The 22187-nt window shown below is 40.7% G+C and overlaps 2 protein-coding genes across 2 annotated transcripts in view; both read right to left on the reverse strand.

Annotated features, from left to right (window-relative positions):
- Positions 1 to 12812, reverse strand: part of LOC309958906 (uncharacterized protein) — a gene marked incomplete at both ends in the record, with an annotated part of 34330 nt that extends 21518 nt beyond the window's left edge. The window contains 2 exons of the mRNA XM_082835033.1: positions 7732 to 7823; positions 10424 to 12812. Of these exons, the coding sequence (XP_082691159.1) occupies positions 7732 to 7823; positions 10424 to 12812 (2481 nt within the window). The remainder of the gene's footprint in view (positions 1 to 7731; positions 7824 to 10423) is intronic.
- LOC309960220 (protocadherin beta-3-like) lies at positions 4263 to 6897 on the reverse strand (the record flags this gene model as incomplete). Its single annotated transcript, XM_082836878.1, has 1 exon — positions 4263 to 6897. One exon carries the CDS (start codon positions 6895 to 6897, stop codon positions 4531 to 4533), a length of 2367 nt encoding a protein of 788 aa, XP_082693004.1. The 3' UTR covers positions 4263 to 4530.
- Positions 12813 to 22187: the final 9375 nt, after the last annotated feature.

The raw sequence follows: 22187 nt of genomic DNA on the forward strand, positions 1-22187 counted from the left end.
TTAGTGATGTTGACATCCCCAGAATGCTCAGAAGGTGGCCTTATGAGCAGCCCTCCACTGAAGGCTCCTTGTTCATCCTCCACATCTGAGTATCATTGAATGGGAGCAGAGAGAATTGGAAGAGGAAGATGGCTAAATCAAATTAGTGATCAAGAGGATAGAGCATGTGTTGGCTTGAGTAAACTTCTGTGGGTGGTTCAAGGAACACAAGGTGGGGCTGGGATAGGTCCTAGACCAGGTATAGCATGATTATGCCAAATAGAAGGTGGCTTCTAGTTGTCTTTAATAACAGCACATGTTTGTGCCTGGCTGTGTCTGTCTCTTAGGAGCCTAGATATGCTTCAGTGCTCTATACTTCCAGGTTGTGGGTCCATGTGCTAAACATTAAGTACTTTGAGGCTTTGAATCTTTGATAAAATAGTCATGAGTTCTAGCTCATCACCATCCAGGATACCACCTTGTTCTACCTGGTACCAACTCAGTACACAATATAGGATTGCTTAGCAGTGGGTTTTCTTTGTCATCCAGCAAGTTGGGTGTGTCATCCAGGACCACCATATGCAGCACTGTCATGCATATTAATCAAGACCATGTTTTTTCCCTTTAGGTAATTCTCATGTATCAATTACTTCAGTTACAACTCATTTTCCTCAAAATCAGCTTTATTCTAAGATTAAATCAGCTTGTTTACTCTAAAGATTGAAAAGTAAATGATGTCTTCATTAGCTCTCATGTCTATAGCCTTATCAGACATCATGACAGCCAAGAAGCAGAGGGTGACAGTCCCTAAGATTTTGCTTCATAGAGCAAATGCAGAGCAGTGCCACCCAAGGGAGACTGGGGCCCAGCTCAAACACATCATTAGGTGTTGGTCCAGAACTTCTACTTGTGTGTGGCAAAGTTGAGCTAAGCTTCTTAATTAAGGCTTGGATTTGTAGAGCCTGAGGCTGTAACCACTTTGAGACTCCTTCCTCCCTTTGCAAGACTACCAAAACCAGTAATGGTATGAGGGAAACCTCCAACAGAACATGAGTTCTCAATAAAATATCACCAACTAACAAGACTAACAGTGTGAAAAACAGAATCAACAAATAAAAGATGTATACAGAAGAAACAGAGATTGGAACAATATGGAAAGAGCTTAAAAGTAAAAGATATTTAATTTCCTCCAACAAAAAAGAAGGAAATGGCAATTGTTTAAAAAAAAAAAAGAACAAATTGTTGTGAAAACCTGCCAAATGGAAATTTTGGGGGAAAAAAGCCCACCAAAAACTATAGTTAATTTTAAAAAATTCAGTATATTGGGTGAATCTCAGGTTTGGACCTAGCAAATATCAGAACATCAAGAATAAAGAAAACATCTTAGAGAAAAGAAGTTTACAGATAAAAGAATGAGAACTAGACTGATAGACTGTTCATCAACAGTCTTCAATACCAAAAGAGGGAGAAGGAAAATTAGCTTACATGTTATTTTTTTATATAAATTTATTTATTTTTTTGCTGCGTTGGGTCTTCGTTGCTGTGCACAGGCTTTTGCTAGTTGCGGCGAGCGGGGTCTACTCTTCGTTGCGGTGCGGGGGCTTCTCATTGAAGTGGCTTCTCTTGTTGCAGAGCATGGGCTCTAGGCGCGTGGACTTCAGTAGCTGTGGCTTGTGGGCTCTAGACCGCAGGCTCAGTAGTTGTGGTTCACGAGCTTAGTTGCTCCGCAGCATGTGGGATCTTCTCAGACTAGGGCTCGAACCCGTGTCCCCTGCATTGGCAGGCGGATTCTTAACTGCTGCACCAACAGGGAAGTCCCTAGTTTACATTTTAAAATCTATGACCAACCAAGCTATTGGCTAAGAACATGAGGATTAGACATAGAAATAACTGAATTATGCCTAATAGGTTGCCAGCTTTAAAACATGTAACAATCTACTCTAAGAAGCAAAATATAGTAGTGGAATGTATGTTTAAAAACTGTCATTTTTTAAAGTCCCCATTTGCAAGGAAGCCATATTCAAGGATTAAGGAAGATTTATTAAAAGTGTGGTAAGTTAGTTCACTAGTTTTAATGAGTGATATTTGAATATAGTTTAGTCTTTTAACAACTCTACATAAAAGTTTAAAGTTCATTTTCATCTCTTTGCCTTTCAGTATTAAAAACTAGATTAGAATATTAGTAAGAGATCAATCTGGAAATAATTCACAGTAATGAATTTGTCCATCCTTTAAAAGAAAAACTACTGGGAAATTATTATGAATGTAGAAAGTCATCATTTTTACCTAGTGCTGGACTTTCGGTTGGGGGAATTCCAAAAAGTGGCAGAGATAGTTAGTACTATACATATAGTGCCCTCTCTGTCAGGTACTTAATAAAATATCCAGGTAAAGAAGTTTCTGAAAGTTGTCTTCAAATAAAAGGGTAAAAGGTTTCCAGTAGCCAAGAAATAAAAGCAACTTTGAACCAAGAGTAAGGTATAATTTTTTCCTGTCTTCAAATTTAGTCCATATGATCTTTTCTGGCTTTACTAAACTCTGATCACTTCTCAACAATATATGAATTCAGTGCATCTATCAACTAAGATATTATTAAGTATCTGTTCTTCTTATGTCTGGGTCTAAATAACTCCCCGGTTATATAGTGCCTCCAATTTGAGTCCAAAATCATATACCATATTGGCCAAAAAAGAACTGGCCTCCATATTTTCTGTAGTTGAAAACTTCCCTGGTTCTGACATGAGCTGCAACTAAGCCAGCCAAATACAGAGAAGTCTCGATCAGAATTCTTTGCCTTTTCTCTGATCTTCATGAAAATTCAGCTAAGTATGAAAAGAAGAAAAAAACATCTGACCGAAGATTCAGATTCAGTATCTCTATAAAGTACTTAATGAGTGAAAGGAAATACTGTCTTTCCCCTGATTACTAAAGATTCATGTATTTGACTCTCATACATAAAATAACACCATTTTAATATGATTATAACTTTATGTGTGATTGAAGACATGTCAGTAATAAATTTTTTTGGTTTTTTTTTACAGTCAGTAGGAGTTTTAAATTTTTGAGCTGTAATTGACATGTAACACTATATTGGCTTCAGGTGTGACAATGATTTGATATTTGTGCATATTGCAAATGATGACATAAGTCTAGTTAACATCTAGTTAACAACATTCTTTTTCTCTTTTGAGAATTTTCAAAATCTTTGAGAAACTTCAGTTCTCTTTCTTCTAGTCATGAGTATTCAATTTCTGGAAAGTTCTATGCCTCTGGATGAGAAAATGCCTATGAGGAGAAATTTTATTTTTTCCTAATCAGATTTTTAAATTGGGGACTAAATATTTTGTACTTTAAAATAAGGTTTTTTTCTATTTCATTCAAATTAGACATAAAAATTGATGTTTGGTTGCTTCAAGAGTTTATTCTTAGTTGTAGTTAATTTAGACTTTCACAGTGATATCGCTCTCTCCCCTTTAGAACTTCCCATTCTTCTAATCTTCTTTTAATTACTCTATAGGAGGTAGAATGCTGATGTGGTTGGGCAGTGTTTATCCCAAAGTACAATACATAATCCTAAGTCATGTCTAAGGTTGAAATCTGAAAGAGGGAACTAAGAGAGGAAGCAAAGAAAATATTTCCTTCATATATCACCATATAAATGCCAAGTAGATATTAATTTTTTTAAAGTAGGATTGGATGGGACACCACTTTTGCTATAAAGCATTTAGAGAACATATATACATGTACTTTCTTGAAATTTTTTTAAAATGGCCCTCAGGTTGATAATACTTACATCTCAGAAGTTAAAAAACAAATTGTCATTCCACCAGATGCTTATTAAATAATCTTTTCATGCCAAACGGAAAAGCATGATCAGTTGTTCAAAATGCCTATGTTTAATTTTTTTTCTCAGTCATCCATCATAAATACACTTTAGGCAAATCTAAGAGTAATCTGACCTATTAAGCTAATTTTTGTCCATTTTTAGCCAATATAAGCATATACAGTGTTGAAATATTAATTGCAAATGTCAAAACAGAAAATGAATTATATGTGTAAGTTGTATTTGAGTACTAAGCCCCTACAGGATGATACACCTTAAAATGGTACATATTAAAACATTTTTAGTTATCCACTTCATTAACCACAGACAAAGCTGCTTTAGGAGTATTATAAAGAATATTACCTGACTATATTCAATACGGTAAATTATAATATTGGTGGTTCAGAACTCTCTCTACAGTGCTTTGGATAGAGAATTTGAAATGACTACCTTAAATAAACCTATTTGAAATCATCATTAAAAGATAATGCATTTATTTTTACTCACCTATTAGAAAAAGAAAGAGACATTAATACTGGATTGAAAAGGTAGGAAGCAGATGAAAAAAGAACATGCAGGGTTAACTAGACAGAAAGTAAAATCAAGATACAAACAAAATACTATATCAACTCAAGAGCCTTGACTTAAAAGAAAGCATTCGTAGCCAGACAACTTTCTGATTCTTCTGTTAATGAAACCTACGCTATTCTTGCAATTGCCTTTTTGCACTAGTCCTGCCCAGTGTCTTGAACCAGACCACTAGGGAGAATCGGCTTCAAGAAGTTAAACTCATTTAACCCGGAGCCTCCCGTCAGACACACCTCGTATTGGTAGCTCTGGGACAGGGTCCCCGTGCCGCTGACGTCCACCAGGTGGCCTGGAAAGTGGCCCTCGGGCACCGAGCAGCGACTCACCGAGACCGCCCCGCCCCTCCTGCACAGCCGCACCGCGACGAACACCAGCACCGAGAAGAGGAAGAGCGACGACACCGATGCCAAGGCGACCACCAGATAGACGGTGAGCACGGCGGCCGGGGCCGCGTCCGCCGCTTCCGCTTCAGGGGCCGGCAGGTAGGGCTGCGAGAAGCCGTCCACCAGCAGCACGTGCAGCGTGACGCTGGCCGAGAGCCGAGACTCGCCGTTGTCTTTGACCAACACCACCAGCCTGTGCTTGGCCGCGTCGCGCTCGCTCAGCAGCCGGGCCGTGCGCACCTCGCCGTTGTGCGCCCACACGCCAAACAGGCCGGGCTCCGTGGCCTTGAGCAGCTGGTACGACAGCCAGGCGTTCTGGCCCGAGTCGTCGTCCACCGCCACCACCTTGGTCACCAGGTAACCCGCCTCGGCCGCCCTGGGCACCAGCTCGGTGCAGGGCGCCGAGGCGTTCTGCAGCGGGTACAGCACGAAGGGCGCGTTGTCGTTGTCGTCCGCCACGAGCACGCGCACCAGCGCCTGGCTGCTGAGCGCGGGCGAGCCGCGGTCGGCGGCGCCCACGCGGAACTCGAACGCCCGCAGGGCCTCGTAGTCCAGGGACCTCAGGGCGAACAGGTGGCCGTTGTCCGGGTTGATGGACACCAGGGAGGCCAGGGGCACGTGCGCGTCGAGGGGCGGCAGCAGTGAGTAGGTGACCTGGGCGTTGGCGCCCGCGTCTCTGTCTGTGGCGCGGACGCTGCCGATGTGCAGGGCGGGACTGTTGTTCTCGCGGACGGACAGGGTGTAGGAGGTCTGGGTGAAGGCGGGGGCGTTGTCGTTGACGTCGGACACCAGCACGGTTATGTTGTGCTCGGTTTTCAGCCTGGGGGTTCCCATATCTGTGACTGTGATGGTGATGTTGTACTCGGCTCTGATCTCTCTGTCCAGCTCTCCTTCTGACACTAGGGTATAAAAATTCTCTACAGATGGTTTCAGGATGAAGGGGAGATCGTTCTCGATGGAACACACCATTTTCCCATTGTCTCCAGAGTCTAGGTCGGAAACACTGAAAACAGCCACCACAGTCTCTGGTGAGTTCTCTGGGATAGGGCTGGTAATTGAGGACAAGGTCAGTTCTGGTGGGTTGTCGTTCACGTCAACCACGTGAACTATCACTGTTGATTTTCCTGAAAGGCCTCCACCATCCTTGGCTTCTATGTCCACTTCGTAAGTATGGATCGCCTCAAAATTCAAATATTTGATTAGTCGGATATCACCAGTAATTGGATTAAGTTGAAAAGTTTTTCTAATTTCTTCAGAAACATGAAAAAATGCATATGATATTGTCCCCAAATTTCCTGTATCTAAGTCAGAAGCTGAAACAGTGACAATAAGAGAGTTAACGGGGCTGTTCTCTAGAACTTGAACCTCATAGAGGGACTGTGTAAATTCTGGGGTGTTGTCGTTTATGTCTAAGACCAGGATGTGAACCTGGACGGTCCCAGACCTCCGTGGAGTCCCGCCATCCAGCGCAGTGAGCATTAACCTAAGCTCTGGCTGCTCCTCACGATCCAGTGCTTTGTCTAGTACTAGTTCTGGGTACTTCCTTCCATCCCTACGACTGCGTGTGAGAACGTGGAAATGGGAATTAGGAGTGATCGTGTAGTTTTGGAGACTGTTTCTTCCCACATCCAAGTCTTCAGCATTTCCCAAAGGAATTATTGTTCCTGGGGGAGTGTTTTCTAGGATTTTCAGCTGCATTTCATTTTCAGAGAATGCCGGAGAATGGTCATTTACGTCTATCACCTGGAGCTCATTTGTAATAAACTGAAAGGGGTTTTGCAGTAATATCTGAAACTGCAGTATGCATGGCTCTGCGGAGCCGCATAGCTCCTCCCGGTCCAATTTCTCATGCAGGAGCAAATCACCGGTCTGATGGTTGAGCTGAAAATACTGTCTGTTCCCTTTAGACACAACTTGGGCCCCTCTCGCGGCCAGTTTCCCTACACTTAGCCCCAGATCCTTTGCTAGATTGGAGATGAAAAACCCCCTCTCTTTTTCCTCAGCCACAGAGTAGCGTCTCGACTGGGACCCAGCCAGAGACCCACCCAGAAGAACAAAGAGAAACAGGACTTGCCTTTGTCTAAGAAAGCGCTCTCCTCCGGCCTCCATTGCATTTTCTGCCATATTCTTCCGAGAATTATGGTCAAGCTAGCCTCCAACAGCACTGGGAAACGCAGTCTTTTGCCTCCTAACCTTTAAAGAAAATCTAGCGAATAATCCTTACCAGAGTCTTAGATTTGCTTGCTTAAAAATCTGCCCCGACTCACAACCCCTAGTTTACTGCACTGAATCGTTGTTACAGAGTATATACGCAGTGCCTGCGGTTTAATTCTCCTTCTTAGTCAACAGCGCCACCGTGCGTTCGCTCACAGTTTCAAAATCTTGGAGAAGGTGATGTTTAGCTGGGCTTTTTGTTTTCATTTTTTAAATCGCTTATTCCCTTTTATCAAACCGAGTTGATGCTACTGTAGGAATTCCTTCTGTTATATGGTTCAAATAAACACAATCTAGGGAGAAGAAATGCGCTCTTATCTAAAAGAAGTGACTGTCCCTGGTAGAGTGCCATTTCCATGATTTTGCGGAAGTGGGCACCTGCTAGAACTATTCACCCCACCTCCTGTAATTATTACAGAAAAAGTTTTACAAGATTTTGCTCTAAGTGATGAAGCTTCGCTTTCCTACTTGTGTTTTTCTTTATTTTCCAAATTTTGTAAAATGCACACGAGTTGCATTTATAGTCAGAAAAATGCTACGAAAAGACAACCTCAAGCAAGGTGATAAAAAATTATAATAGATCATGTCAGGGGATATATCCAGAGACCACAAATGCCTAATTCCCTCCACATTTTCGCACTCACTCAAGGAACACAGAGCTTTCTCCTCTTCCTATTTCACAGTAATTCTATGATTACTGGTTTCATCTGTATTAACTCTTTAATCTGCATAACTGTATTTCACCTGTGGAAACCGATATTTATTGCGTTTGTAGAAGTTAGACGTATTGTGGTAATAAGACAGACTATGTCTGTATATCTTATAGAGTTTCCCATCTAATGGGGTGAACAGAATTTAAACAGATGTTTAAACAGTACTATACAGGAAATGTATAATGAGTGCACTGGAAGTATACAATATGGAGACCTAACTTAATAGGGGGGATTCAGAAAGTTTCCCAAAATTGTCCCATTTAATCTGGAATATGAAGGATGAGAAGAAGTTTGCCAGGCTAAAACTAAAATGGGAAGATTCCATATATAAGGAATGCAAAGGCCCGGGGACAGAAAAGCATAGCTATTCTAGATAATGAAGGTAGGATAGTGTACCCAAAGTTTAGTGTCTCAGGAGTAAGTGGGGGGCTTCCCTGGTGGCGCAGTGGTTAAGAATCCACCTACCAATGCAGGAGACACGGGTTCGAGCCCTGGTCCAGAAGATCCCACGTGGCGAGGACTAAATTAGCCCGCACGCCCTAGAGCCCGTGCTCTGCAACAAGAGAAGCCACCACAATGAGAAGCCCGTGCACCACAACGAAGAGCAGCCCCAGCTCGTGGCAACTAGAGAAAGCTGGTGCGCAGCAACGAAGACTCAGCGCAGCCAAAAATAAATAAATAGACATTAAAAAAAAAGAAACATAAATATCACCTATTAAAAAATAAAGAGTAAGTGGGAAGACAAGGCTGGACAGGGAGGCAGGGGCCAAATAATAGGTGGCTGGATTTTATTCTAAGAGTGAAAGGAAGCTATTGCAAGGTTTTGCGCAGAGCAACGAAACAGCACAAATATCATGTGTTCAATATAGCTTCTTCACAATTATAAGTAATGTTATATGAAGGACCATTTATTAAATTTACTCTTAATATTAGTGATACTAAAAATAACAAAATTACACTTCTTATCCTTATGTTATCTTATTTGGACATAACTGCAAGCTATTTAAATAGCTGTTATCATTTCTGGGGGTACAGAAATTATATGACTTATCCAAGATCCAACAGGTAATAATTTGATACCAAGATACTTCTCTATATGAATGCTAAGCTCAAAATGAGACCTTTAAATTTTATATTATAATTTTAATAGTATGTTCAAATAAACATAAAATAATATAAAAATTTAAAGATAGTCTGAAGAACATTAAAAATTAAAATTCTGTTTTAATGTGTGGATCAGAAATTGAACTGCAAGAAATAAATAAGAATAAAGAAAGTTAAATGAATCATTTAAGGACTTATGGAAGGAAAATATACATCATAAAATTGAAAACACAATTTCCTCATGTGGATTCCTTAAGCTAGTGGGCAGGAGAGGAGATTAAAATTAAGGAGAAAAAGAAAAAGGAAAACTATCTTGAAGGAAAGAGACACCAAGCACTAGTAACTGCATAATGTTTGAGTAATAGTGAAGTTCTGTTAATAACCAAAAATTAAATCAGAGAGCATTTAATTCCAGCAAAATTTGTCCTGTGAGTATTTTAATGTATTTGAATGTCAGTATATCACAGATGAAATAAAGACATTTCTTTCCTTCAATCAGTCATTTAAAATTTTTATGAAGAACCTAGTGTTGCAGTCATTGTGCTAATCATGCAGTAAATGGAGAGCTACTGAGAAACGTAACTCAAGCACTAAAAAGGAAACCAAAAAGCACTGAAAAGTCTAGGAAACTGAAAGGGGGAAAATGGAAGTAGTCAGTGAAAAAAAAATAGAATGAGCAAACCAAGATAAATATTTTTTCCATGGTCTTATTTCCAATTGAATCATAAATGCTCCAGATATTATTTTAAAATGCAATGCCAAATTACATATGAAGTTTCTAAAATTTGGTCATAGACAAAAACGTGTACTCTCTCAGATCTTTTGGATTTTAATGAAGTACTCAAAGAATAGATGGTTTTAAATAATTAAAACAGATTTTTAAATGGAGGGATTGAAACAATCAGAGGTTTTAAAATTTTTAATAAAAAGCATGAATAATTAGCATGTCTGAAAATGACTGGACATTGCTATTTATTTAACTACATTTTAGAATATTGGTAGTTGATTTATTGAAGACTTTTAATGTGGATGATTTGTAGAATCCAACAGTGAAGGTTTTCACAATCTCTAAAGAATCATAATTATCAGGTATGAACATTTTAAGGAAGTATATATTTAGAAAAGTGTGAGAGGGTGCTTTGTGATTCATGAATGTACCTATGTTAATGGTTTTAGCCAATGTGAGTTCACAGGAAGAAAGTTTAAACTAGCCTAAGAGAATACTCTATACAAACACAAATATTCTGGGTAGGAAAAAGAGTAATCCTGTGTACTTATTGCAAACTTTCAAAAATGTAGGAATGCAAAAATTACCTAGGGACTATGGAAGGTGAATTTTGAAAAAAAGTGCTCTAAAAATTAAAGACTTCAGAAAATACAAAATATACTTTTACACATTAAATCGAATTAAGTTACAGTGATATTAACAGTAAGAAAGAAAATTTGCATTCATTATACCACAGAGCAGCACATCTAGAAACACCAGTAACATGCGCTGACTTGGAATAAGATAGTTACATTTCAAATACAAAGAAAACAACTCCAATGGGCAAGGCAGTAAAAAACGACTTTGCACAATTTAACTGAGACGGCATCATAGACCCTTACTAAAATTTAACTGAATTCAAAACTATTCCTGAAACTGGGGTTAGCCTCACTAACCCTCTCCTCATCTTGAGTAAGGAAGTTTGGGATAACCGGCTTGAGGAACTTGAAAGTCCCAGAGCCTCCCGTCAGACACACCTCGTACTGGTAGCTCTGGGACAGGGTCCCCGTGCCGCTGACGTCCACCAGGTGGCCCGGAAAGGGGCCCTCGGGCACCGAGCAGCGACCCACCGAGGCCGCCCCGCCCCTCCTGCACAGCCGCACTGCGACAAACACCAGCACCGAGAAGAGGAAGAGCGACGACACAGACGCCAAGGCGACAACCACGTAGACGGTGAGCTGGGCGGCCGGGGCCGCGTCCGCCGCTTCCGCTTCACGGGCCGGAAGGTATGGCCGCGAGAAGCCGTCCACCAGCAGCACGTGCAGCGTGACGCTGGCCGAGAGCGGCGGCTCGCCGTTGTCCTTGACCAGCACCACCAGCCTGTGCTTGGCCGCGTCGCGCTCGCTCAGCAGCCGGGCCGTGCGCACCTCGCCGTTGTGCGCCCACACGCCGAAGAGGCCGGGCTCCGTGGCCTTGAGCAGCTGGTACGACAGCCAGGCGTTCTGGCCCGAGTCGCCGTCCACCGCCACCACCTTGGTCACCAGGTAACCCGCCTCGGCCGCCCTGGGCACCAGCTCGGTGCAGGGCGCCGAGGCGTTCTGCAGCGGGTACAGCACGAAGGGCGCGTTGTCGTTGTCGTCCGCCACGAGCACGCGCACCAGCGCCTGGCTGCTGAGCGCGGGCGAGCCGCGGTCGGCGGCGCCCACGCGGAACTCGAACGCCCGCAGGGCCTCGTAGTCCAGGGACCTCAGGGCGAACAGGTGGCCGTTGTCCGGGTTGATGGACACCAGGGAGGCCAGGGGCACGTGCGCGTCGAGGGGCGGCAGCAGCGAGTAGGTGACCTGGGCGTTGGCGCCCGCGTCTCTGTCTGTGGCGCGGACGCTGCCGATGTGCAGGGCGGGACTGTTGTTCTCGCGGACGGACAGGGTGTAGGAGGTCTGGGTGAAGGCGGGGGCGTTGTCGTTGACGTCGGACACCAGCACGGTTATGTTGTGCTGGGTTTTCAGTCTTGGTGTCCCCATATCTGTGACGATGATGGTGATGTTATATTCGGATCTTGTTTCTCGGTCCAGGGCTGTGTTTGTGACTAAACTGTAAAAATTCTCAACAGAGGGTTTAAGAATGAAGGGAAGATCATCTTGGATGGAGCAAACCATCCTTCCATTGTCTCCAGAGTCAGGATCTGAAACGCTGAATACAGCAATTACAGTCTCCTGCAAGTTTTCTGGGATCTCAGTGATAAGCGTTGACATGGTCAGTTCCGGCGGGTTGTCATTCAAATCCATCACTTGGACAAACACCACACAACTGCCAGAAAGGCCCCCACCATCTGTCGCCTGAATATTTAATGTATAAGTCTGAAGAGTTTCAAAATCCAGTTCCTGTGTTAAAAGGAGTTCTCCCGATTTTGCATTTATTCCAAATGTTTTCCGAATATCCTCAGATGCTTGGGAAAGTACGTAAGATATTTCTCCATAGGTTCCAATATCTAAATCTCTGGCAGAGACAATGGCAACCTGGGATCCAATGGGGCTGTTTTCTAGGACATGCGCCTCATAGTGCAGCTTTGCAAACTCGGGGGCATTATCATTGACGTCTAAGACTTCAATGCGAATTAGGGCGGTCCCAGACCTGGGTGGAATCCCGCCATCCAGCGCTGTGACGGTTAATCTGATCTCAGGCTGTTCCTCTCTATCCAGTGCTTTGTCCAGCACCAGCTGTGGTAATATTGTGCCGTCGGCACTGTCTTGTAATTTAAGATGGAAGTGGGAATTGGGGCTGACTGTGTAACTTTGGAGACTGTTGCTTCCTACATCTAAGTCCTGGGCACGCTCTATTAGGAAAGTAGTTCCAGGAGTGATACTTTCTGAAATTTTCAATATTATTTCTTTGTCTAGGAAAACTGGAGAATGATCATTTATGTCCCTACTCCGTAGCTCAGCCTGGAAAAACTTCAAGGGATTTTCCAGTAACATCTGGAAAGGTAGTACACAGGGCTCGGTAGGGCCACATAGCTCCTCCCGGTCCAGTTTCTCATTTAACAACAAATCCCCGGTCTGCCTATCAAAATGCAAACGCATTTTTTTCCCTTTGGAAACGACCTGGGGGGCCCGAGCAGCTAGATCATCTACCTCCAACCCCAAGTCTTTCAACAGATTGGCCACAAAGGAGCCACTGTCCATTTCCTCGGCCACTGAATAACGCCTAGGCTCAGAGCCAGCCTGAGCTATGCCCAGCCAAACAAAGAATATCAAGACTTGCCTTTGTTTCAGAAAGCATTTCTTCCTCTCTCCTGCCTCCATCGCTCTCTCGTTTCCCAGCAAACTTGACCCAGCTCGGATTCACGTTGTCGCTGATCTATCTCCCAGTATCACTCAGACACTGGGATAAGTGGAGATGCCTATGGCCCTGATTTCCCGGAGCAACTGCCTTAGAAAGCCTCCCTTTCCTGCTTGCTTCTTTAGCAGAGCATCTGGCTAGAGGAGCGCAGACTGGTAGCTTCCTTCCTTCTACTTCTAATGCTGCAGCGCCACCCAGCGTCCTTTCCGAGTGTTTATTTTTATCAAAACATTAAGGAAATCCCAATCCTTTCTTTCAGACTGATGGCAAACTAAATGGAATATTTTCAAGTAGTGTCTCTCAATGTATCGAAGTAACAATAATTCCATATTAACTAAAATCCAGTCCCTAATAACTTTTAAAAATTATCCTTCCATTATCCTCCCCCAGTTTTCTTCAACTTAAATAAGACTTCTATTCACACTTGAATTCCTTTTATAAATGCACTTATTTTCTTAACCACTTGACATAAGGAATGTCTTAGAAAATTTGTTTTTAAACCAAGTTTTATGATTGTATTGGTGTTACATCTGTTTATTCTAGAACAGTCCCCTGTATTTTATTGATATTGAATTTTTTGAAGTGTCCAGATCAGTTGTCTTATAGGTAAACAAAAGATAAAAATAGCTAAGGCATTGGTACTTGTGACTATAAATTAACAATTAGCTATGCTTCAGAAGAAAAGAAAACACTACTGAAGATAGAGCAATAAAACAACAACTATAGCATTATTCAGAAAGGGGGTGTTTCCTCTGCTTTCTACCCAGAGCCCAAAAAGCAAGAATGCCAAGGGTCATAGCTATCTCCACATACTATCTTGTTTTTAGTTTCAAAGAACCTAATTTAATTGGAGATAAGGTGATGTTAAAGAGATGTATCTCCCGTCTCTCTGTCTTGCATTAGGTTGGCAGAATATGGGGATTTTTTTTTTTCACATTCAATGGAAACAAAATTCTGGAAGGAAGGACCAAGGCATTTTTTTTTTTATTCCAGAGTTCTGAGATAATCCTTAAAGAGGTGAAGTCTTCTTCTGGAAGTACTTGTAGGATGAGCAGGTAAGTGTCAACATCACCAATTTTATGGAATTGTCATCCAACATCTTTTACATGAAGAAAGGTATTTCTGAAACTATTTTCTATGTAAATTGCCTGAATGTTTGCCATGTAGCCATGAAGTTGCCTGGTAATTTTCTTGCAGTGAATGTTTATAATGCACAGATATGAGTGGTATTTAAAATGTGTGGTGAGTATGCACCAGAGATTGGAGAATTCAGTGAGACTGGAAAATTCAGTGAGCCTGGAGAATTCTGTGAACAGCTCCTTAATATACTGAGATTAAATCTTGAGCAGGCTTTGACAACCAGGTTGCTGAGGAGCATGCATCTCAAAGGTTGCCATTGATTGTCACGATCTGGACCTTAGGAGGTCTGCGACTAGTGTTGATACCTACCATTTTCTTCTGTGAGAGTTAAACTTACCATAGGTTGTTCTTCATCCAGTGATTTTCCCCCAAGAATGGGCAAATTACTCACCCCACTGTTGCATCGCATATTATTGTGAAATTAAACTCCCTGTGTGGTTTCCAATGGTGGAAAATTCGACCAAATCTCATGCACATCCCCATGCACATTCTGAAACATTCACAAGAATTTTTCAAAGGGGCAACATCTCAGATTCATAGATTTTTCTCAGAAAACAAAAAAGTTTACAGGTAATACTTGGAAATGTATAGTTTCTATAGGTCTGGCTTCCTATTCAGGAGGAAAGGCTCTTCTGTGGGTGTATCTAAACTATTCTTTGATCTCTTAATAGTTTAGATCCACCCACAGAAGAGCCTTTACTCACGAATCTTTGGTCAGTTTGGAAACCACCTTGCTCAGGTCTGTCCGCCCGCCGCTACGCAGACACTCCCCTTTCCGCTGCGAGGCCAAATCTCCAGGAACCGGCTATAAAAAGCAGCCTTCCTTTTCCTGGGCTGCTTACGCTACGCCCAGGAAGAAAAGGAAAACTCACCACTTGCCTTTTTCTGCTGGATTTTCTCTCAGTTTCCAGCATAGCCTCTTGGACTGCGTTGTCTTTAATGAAAGAAGCCTTCGGAAGTCTTCCAGTAGGGATAACATCAACATATATGTAGTTCCCATTTGCTTGAAGAAAGGTCTAAAATCTCAGCTTGCTGCCTACGTTTTCCAAGGCGCGTCAACCCCCAGCCCCTCTCAGTTTTGTCTTTTGTAAAATGGAGTCTGTGGCAAGCGCCTGGCTCCACCTCCATTTTTAGCCTGCAGCGTCGCCAGGCGTCTGAACTGCAAACCTGGTTTGTAAGGCGCTTTCCCTCAGAAACTGTCAAAAAACAAACAAACAAAAATCTGTTCGTGTCACGTGGTCTAGTGGCACAATTCTTACCTCCTGATAGTTTAAATTACTTCTCCGACTTTGGGTTGAGCTAATTACAATTTTTAATTAGTATACGGCTTTATTATCAGCCAGCTGTACAATTTCTTTTGAGAGTAATTTGAATTTGATTTCTTCCATTTTAGACAGGCCAGTCGTTTGGCTGTACATTCATTGAGTTTTTAAATTCATCGGCAGCTGTTTATTACACACAGATTAATTTCAGGCACTGTGAAAGGCATTAGGGATATAAAATGGAATAAAGCCTGGTACTTACACCCCAAGAGGTTACAGCCTAGAAGTAAAGTAAAGCAATAATTACTGTAGTGAGTCGTAAGTGCTAAGACAGTGATTTGCACAGGCACTCTGAAGTACTCAAAAGGAATATTTAAGCAAGAACAGAAATGGGGTATCAGGAAAGATTCTCAGAGGAGGTGAGGTTCGAGGTACGTTGAATTTTATGGTACCAACTTAAAAAGAAACCCATTGAAATAGTTTTCGACTGCAGATAAAGTAGATAAAGTATTTCTGATTTTACAGGAAAGAAGTTTTACTCAAATGATGGGACCATCATGGCTTATTTGGGATACAGTCTTTTACTCAGTCAACATCACAGAGTTCTGTATGACGTGTTGTGGGGTGACAACTAACTAAAAGACTAGGGCTGGGCCCTTGTTTCCTGTTTCAATTTGCTCATCTATCTAATACTCAACTTAAAGGAGAGTCCTAAGCATGAGTATGTGTGTGTGTGAGTGGCTTGTTCTGTTAACAATATCTTTAGGAGATATTTTTGAGTGGTGATTAAGAGCACAGACTTTTATGTCAGGAAATATTCAAGTACTGGCTCTGCTACATCGTATATGTTAAGTTAGGAAAATTCTTTACTCTCTCCAGACTTCAGTTTCCTCATCTGAAGGAAAAAAAAAAAAAAAAACAACTGATGTAAGGATGGTATCTACTTCATGAATTTGTAAGAACTAAGTGAAACAATGCTTATGAAATAGTCAGCCTAGTTCTTGGAACATCATAGTGTTTCATAAGTGCTCGCTATTTTAAGTGGTGATACAGTGAAAACAGGGAACTTACCTACATAGTTCGGTTTACTCCTACCAACAAATGTAAGTCTAAATGACTCCCTTGTGTATGTTGGTGGGAATGTAAATTGGTGCAGCCACTATGGAAAAGAGTATGGAGGTTCCTCAAAAAAAGAACTGTCATATGATCCAGCAATTCCACTTATGGGTATATATCTGAAGGAAATGAAATCACTATCTCAAAGAAATATTTGCACCCCTATGTTCATTGTAGCATTATTCACAATAGCCAAGACATGGAAAAAACCTAAGTGTCCATCCATGGATGAATAAAGAAAATGTGGTGTGTATATATACATGGTAATTATGTCAGAAAAAGGATATGTTAACTGACCTTACTGTGGTAAACATCTTGCAGCAGAAAGGGGAATATTAGAGTAGTGGCAAGAGGACAGACCCAAGCAGGGTGGTTTACAAAGAAACCAAAGAATATCTTAGATCCACCCACAGAAGAGCCTTTGGTTCCAAAGGGAAGGCAGATGTATAGAAGCGCTACATTTCCAAGTATTACTTGTAGACTTCCTTTCTGTATTCTGAGAAAAATCTATGAATCTGAGATGTTCTCCCTTTGAAATATTCTTCTAGAGTACCAGAATGTACATGAGGAAGTGCATGAGATTTGCGTGAATATTCCATCATTGGAAACTACACAATCAGTTCAATTTCCGTTTTGTTGTTGTTGTAATTATGGTGACAATATTGAGCTCTCCTCTCATAGCAACTTTCTATTATTGAAGTATAGTTGATTTACACTATCATGTTAGTTTCAGGTGTACAGCAAAGTGATATAGATATATATACATACATATATATATATATTCTTTTTCAGATTCATTTTCATTATAGGTTATTACAAGATATTGAATACAGCTCCCTGTGCTATATAGTAAATCCTTGTTGTTTATCTGTTTTATATATAATATTGTATATCTGTTCATCCAAACTCCTATTTTATTTCCTCCCCCTTCCCCTTGAGTAACCATAATTTGGTTTTCTGTCTGTGAGTCTTTCTAATTTGTAAACAAGTTTATTTGTATTATTTCTTATATTCCATATATAAGCAATACCAGATAATATTTGTCTTTCTTGGTCTGACTGACTTCACTTTCTATGATAATCTCTAAGTCCATCCATGTTGCTGCAAATGGCATTATTTCATTCTTTTACACGGCTGAGTAACATTCTTTTTGTATATGTACACCACATCTTTATCCATTCATCTGTTGATGGACATTTCCATTCTTTCCATGTTTTGGCGATTGTGAGTAGTGCTGCTATGAACGTAGGGGTGCATGTATCTCTTTGAATTATAGTTTTGTCTGGATTATGGCCAGGAGTGGGATTGCTGGATCATATGGTAATCTATTTGTAGTTTTTATAGGAATCTCCATGCTGTTCTCCATAGTGGCTGCACCAATTTACATTCCTACGAACAGTGTAGGAGGGTTGCCTTTTCTCCACACTGTCTCCAGCATTTGTTATTTGTACTTTTTTTTTTAACATCTTTATTGGGGTATAATTGCTTTACAATGGTGTGTTAGTTTCTGCTATATAACAAAGTGAATCAGTTATACATATACATATGTTCGCATATCTCTTCCTTCTTGCGTCTCCCTCTCTCCCACCCTCCCTATCCCACCCCTTTTAAAGATGGCCATTCTGACCGGTGTGAGGAGGTACCTTATTATAGTTTTGATTTGCATTTCTCTAATAATTAGCGATGTTGAGCATCTTTTCATGTGTCTGTTGGGCATCTGGATGTCTTCTTTGGAGAAATGTCTATTTGGGTCTTATGCTCATTTTTTGATTGGGTTCTTTGTTTTTGTTTGTATGTTTGTTTTTTGGTATTAAGTTGTATGAGCTGTTTGGATATTTTAGAAATTAAGCCCTTGTTGGTCGCATCGTTTGTAAATATTTTCTCCCGTGCTGTAGGTTGTCTTCTTGTTTTGTTGATGGTTTCCTTTGCTCTGCAAAAGCTAATAAGGTGGATTAGGTCCCATTTGTTTAATTTTGCTTCTATTTCTTTTGCCTTGGGAGACTAATCTAAGAAAATATTGCTGTAATTTATATCAGAGAATCATTGACCTATGTTCTCTTTTAGGAATTTTATGGTGTCATGTCTTATATTTAAGTCTTTAAGCCATTTTGAGTTTATTTTTGTGTATGGTGGGAGGGAGTACTCTAACTTCATTAATTTACATGTGGCTGTCCAGAGTTCCCAACACCAGCTGAGAAGACACTGTCTTTTCTCCACTGTTTATTCTTCTCTCCTTTGTCAAAGATTAATCGACTGTCGGTGTGTGGATTTATTTCCGGGATGCTTATTCTTTCCCATTGATCTGTATGTCTGTTTTTGTGTCTATATCACACTGTGGTTTTTTTTAATAACATTTTTTAAATTTTGGATTGCACTTGGGCAAGGGCGAGGGATCTGGTGTGTGTTTGTGTCTGTGTGTGTGTGTGTGTGTATGTGTTTTCCACTCATTGTTTTCACAGCTTGGGACTGCTAAGGTCTTTTCTTTTGTTAAGACCGTGCTGTGCGGCATAGGGGATCTTAGTTCCCTGACCAGGGATCGAACCTATGTCCCCTATATCGGGAGCACAGAATCTTAAACAATGAATCGCAAGGGAAGTTCCCACACTGTGTTTTTTGTAATTTATTTTATTGAAGCATAGTTGAGTTATGATGTTGTGATGATTTCTGATGTAGAGGAGAGTGATTCAGTTTTACATACATACAGATACTTTTACATATTCATGTCCATTACTGTTTTTCATAGGATATTGTGTATAGTTAAATGTGCTTTACAGTAGTACCTCGTTCTTGATCCATTCTTTATATAATAGTTTGCATCTGCTAATCCCAAACTGCCAATCCATATCTCTCCTTCTTGGCAACCACAGGTCTGTTATCTATGACTCTGAGTCTGTTTCTGTTTGCAGATGAGTTCGTTTTTGTCATATTTCAGATTCCACATGTAAGTGATACCATATGGTATTCGTCTTTCTCTTTCCGACTTCCTTCACTTAGTTTTGGGAAGTGGTAGTGGGAAGATATTTTCCATACCATGTCATGGAAAGACCAGAATGAAATTTTTGGCCAACCCAATGTGATAATCTCTTGGTCCATCCGTGTTGCTGCAAACGGCATTATTTCAGCATCTTTTATGGCTGAGTACTACTCCATTATATATGTATATATACACCATATCGTCTTGATCCCTTTCTCTCTTGACTGACATTTAGGGTGATCCCGTGTCTTGGCTATGGTGGGTAGTGGTCCTCTGAACCTAGGGGTGCATGTATCTCTTTGAATGATAGTTTTGTCTGGATGTATGACCAGGAGTGGAATTGCAGGATCATATGGTAATTCTAGCTGTACTTTTTTGAGGAACCTGCCTACTGTTTTTTATAGTGGCTGCAACAATTTATATTCCCCCACACACTGTAAGAGGGTTACCTTTTCTCCACACCCTCTCCAATATTTGTTATTTGTAGAATTTTTAATGATGGCCATTCTGACCCGAGTGAGGTGGTACCTCAGTGTTCTTTTGATTTCCATTTCTCTACTAATCAGTGATGTTGAGCATTTTTTCATGTGTCTATTGGCCATCTGGATGTCTTCTTTGGAGAAATGTCTGTTTGGCTCTTCTGTGCATTTTTGACAGGGATGTTCATTTTTCTTTTATACATTTGTTTGTATGAGCTGTTTGTATATTTTAGCAGTTAAGCCCTTGTCAGTCACATGCTTTGCACATCTTTTCTCCCATTCCGAAGGTGATCTTTTTCTTTTGTTGATGCTTTCCTTCGCTGTGCAAAAGCATATAAGGATGATTAGGTCCCATTTGTTTATATTTGCTTTCATTTCTTTTGTACTGGGAGACCAATCTAAGAAAATATTGCTATAATGTATGTCACAGAATGTTTTGCCTATGTTCTAGGAGTTTTATGGTGTCTGGTGTTACATTTAAGTCTTTAAGGCATTTTGAGTTTATTTTTGTATATAGTGGGAGGGAGTGTCTACCTTCATTGATTTTCATGTGTCTGTTCTCATTCCCAGTACCACTTGCTGAAGAGACTGTCTTTTCTGTCTTATATACTTGCCTCCTTCATGGAAGATTAATCGTCCATTGGTCTGTGGATTTCGTGCCGGGCTCCTTCATCTGTTACAGTGATGTATGTATCTGTTTTTTGCCTATACCACATTATGTTTCTTTCGATTTATTTTATTGAAGTATAGTTCATTTACACTGCTTTCTGCTGTACAGCACTGTGATTCAGTTTTACATATATATATATATATATATATATATATATACTTTCCACATTCTTTTTTAGTACAGTTTATCAGGATATCGAATGTAGTTCCCTGTGCTGTACAATAGGACCTTGTTGTTTATTTATTCTCTATAGAATAGGTTGCATCTGCTAATCCCAAACTTGCCATCCATCCTTCTCCCAGTTCCTCTCCCCCTTGGCCACCACAGGTCTGTTTTCTATGTCTTTGAGTCTGTTTCTCTTATGTTGGTAAGTTCATTTGTGTCCTATTTCTGATTCCCTGTATAAGTAATATCACATGGTATTTGTCTTTCTCCTTTTGACTTCCTGCATGTAATATGATAATCTCTAGGTCCTTCCAGGTTGCTGCAAATGGCATTGTTGCATTATTTTTTACGGCTGAGTAGTACTCCATCGTATACATGTACCACGTCTTATTTTTTTTCCAATTTTTAAATTTTATTATTATTATTCTACATCTTTATTGCAGTATAATTGCTCTACAATGGTGTGTTAGTTTGTACTTTATAACAAAGTGAATCAGTTATACATATACATATGTTCTCATATCTCTTGCGTCTCCCTCCCTCCCATCCTCCCTATCCCATGCCTCTAGGTGGTAACAGAGCACTGAGCGGATATCCCCGTGCTATGCGGCTGCCTCCCACTAGCTATCTATTTTACGTTTGGTAGTGTATATATGTCCATGCCATTCTCTCACTTTGTCACAGCTTACCCTTCCCCTGCTCCATATCCTCAAGTCCATTCTCTAGTAGGTCTGTGTCTTTATTCCTGTCTTACCCCTAGGTTCTTCATGACATTTTTTCTTAAATTCCATATATATGTGTTAGCATACAGTATTTGTCTTTCTCTTTCTGACTTACTTCACTCTGTATGATGGACTCTAGGTCCATCCACCTCATTACAAATACTTCAATTTCGTTTCTTTTTATGACTGAGTAATATTCCATTGTATACATGTGCCACATGTTCTTGAACCATTCATCTGTCGATCGACACTTAGGTTATTCCCATATCTTGGCTTGTGAATAGTGCTGCTGTGAACATAGGGGTTCATGTATCTCTTTGAATGATAGTTTTGTCTGGATATATGCCAAGGACTCAGATTGCTGGATTATAATGTACCTCTTTTTGAACTTTTTGGAGGACAGTGCTTATTGTTTCCTCTAGTTGCTACACCCATTTACATTCCCACCAATAGTGTAGGAGGGTTTCCTTTTGTCACACCCTCTCCAGCATTTCTTCTTTGTAGGCTTTTTAGTGATGGCCATTTTGACTGGTGTGAGGTGATACCACTTTGTAGTTTTGATTTCCATTTCCCTAATAATCAGCAATGCTGAGCATTTTTCATGTGTCCATTGGCCATCTGGATGTCTTCTTTGAATAAATCTCTAAGTCTTCTGCCCATTTTTGGATTGGTTGTTTAGTTTGCTTGTTGGTTTGTATTGAGTTGTGTGTGCTGTTTGTATATTTTAGAATTTAAACCCATTTTGGTCGCATCGTTGAAAACATTTTCTTTCATTCTGTAGGTTTTTTGTTTTGTTTTGTTGATGCTTTC

The sequence above is a fragment of the Leucopleurus acutus genome (assembly GCF_964270905.1).
Source record: "Leucopleurus acutus genome assembly, chromosome: 3".
In the NCBI taxonomy this organism is placed as follows: Eukaryota; Metazoa; Chordata; class Mammalia; order Artiodactyla; family Delphinidae; genus Leucopleurus; species Leucopleurus acutus.